Consider the following 2,068-nt stretch of genomic DNA (forward strand, 5'->3'; position numbering starts at 1 on the left):
TTCTAGACTTAGCCATTCTGATTTATTATCTTGAATCCATCTCTCATTAGCCCATCAGATTATATTCCCAAGGTAATTTTTCCCTGCCCACAAGTTTCCTACATTGTAAAGTAAGCTACTGTCTCTGGGCAACAGGTCCTTTGTATTTTTGCATTTTTATACCTTTTCCTACAATTCCTTTATCAACTATTGCTACTTCACCGCAGAGAAGATAGAGATCTCCATATTGCTTTAGCCACAGGGTCCATCAGTTCTATGAAAACAGCAGAATATATGTGAATTGTACACTGTTCTCAAATGTCTATTTGTTGATTCCAGTGATATTGTTTAATAATAAAATCCAGAGTACAATGTGAATTAAATGGTGGGAGTTATGAATATTACCAAACTAAAAGATTACTTAGTTGTGTTCATTGTCTGATTTTGTTTTCTTCTCTTTTTTAAATCTCAGGGAAAGGGATGAAGAAAATCAAGAAATGTCTTCATGCAAATCAGCAAGAATAGAAATGTCTTGCTCTCTTTTAGGACAAACACAACCTACTACATCCTCAGTATGGAAAAATAAGGAGCAGTACCTATCTCAGAATGAATCTATGGACGAAAAATCAGATAACTTATTTACAGATACAGATTTAAATTCCAATGTGAAAAATTCTGCCAATACAGCTCTTTCTACAGAAAAGCTAAGATTAAATAAAAGAAAAGAAATTGATGATTTGGCTATAGAAGATGACTTATTGGAAGAGTTATTCAAAAACACAAAACCAGAGTTACAAATTGAAGTGCAAGTTCAAAAACAAGAGGAAGATGTCACTATTAGAAAACGGCCAAGGATGGATATAGAAACAAGTGACACTTTTAATAATGAAGTCATACCAGAAAGTAACAAAATATCTGTAAGTAACATTTTTAATGAGAAGTATTACAAATAGAAACTTAAAATGTTAAAAAGTACTTTAGATTTTGTATTTATAGTATAAGCATCCATTAATGTCTTCAACACCAGTATTAAGTATGACAATTTGTTGGTCAATAAAGTAAATGTTAAAAATCCAGTGATTCTTCAATAGTATAAAACAAATTACAACAAATAAAACCATTATACATGATTGTTGTAGCAGATTTCCAGATTAGGCTGTACTATGATAAAAGACATTTGGCCATGATGTAAGTAAATGAGATGCTTTAATAGAATAAAGAGGAGGCACAGAAAGATAAAGGAAGTTAGTAAAACAGTATTTACTGAATAAATTTTTAGGGTAAAACATATATAACCACTAGGAATTTTTATTTTCATTTAGGTCTTTAATGTCCTATCCTGTTTTCATAAATGTTGATAATTTGTCTTACCCACGTTGGTCTGTGAAAACTCTTCAAATTATTTCCTGTTTTATATATCAGAAAGTTGACCTATCTGTAGACTGATTGGCTCATTACATGAGAGCACAGACCTGATGAAATAAAAATTTATATTCTGATCACCCACATGGATCTGTTAGCTCCACTGTTCATGGCTGTGATCATCCCCTTCTGTATCATCTGCGGGATAAGGACAGGAATAAGTGAAAGGATTAAGTGATTAGAAGTTGTAGTCAATTTGCTAAGCATTGAGAACCTAGTCTGTGTCAAGGACTATGCAAATCTATAACTCCTGTTGGAAAAACAGTGTATTTGTCTCTTTGGCCTATATATTGGTATATTCATACAGAGAAGGGAATCCTCATTATTTGTTACTTCTTATGAGTGAATCCTAAATACCCTCCGGTGGATCAGCTGCGTCAGAGTCAGCTGGTGAGCTTTTTAAAAGTCTGATTTCCCAGGCCAAAGCCCTGGAGATCCTGATTGAATACATCTGATTTTCTTCCCAGAAAAAGATCCCTCATTATGTTAGTTAAGAATTCTTTTGTTGGTTTTAAAAATTCTAAAATCAGTGGCTTGAATAAGATAGAGTTTTGGGGTTTTTTTCCTTATAAAAGAAAACTAGAAGTAGATAATCAAAGCTGCTTTCCATGGTATTAATTTCCTAGGTGTCTGTCTTTCTGCTCTATAAGATGGTACCTCTGGCCAT

At 33.0% G+C, this 2,068-nt stretch overlaps 1 protein-coding gene across 1 annotated transcript in view; it reads left to right on the forward strand.

Annotated features, from left to right (window-relative positions):
- Positions 1 to 2,068, forward strand: part of NBN (nibrin) — a 52,322-nt gene that overhangs the window by 36,608 nt on the left and 13,646 nt on the right. The window contains exon 7 of the mRNA XM_012643543.1: positions 452 to 896. Within this exon, the coding sequence (XP_012498997.1) occupies positions 452 to 896 (445 nt within the window). The remainder of the gene's footprint in view (positions 1 to 451; positions 897 to 2,068) is intronic.

This window comes from Propithecus coquereli, unplaced genomic scaffold, assembly GCF_000956105.1.
Source record: "Propithecus coquereli isolate 6110/MARCELLA unplaced genomic scaffold, Pcoq_1.0 Scaffold2, whole genome shotgun sequence".
In the NCBI taxonomy this organism is placed as follows: Eukaryota; Metazoa; Chordata; class Mammalia; order Primates; family Indriidae; genus Propithecus; species Propithecus coquereli.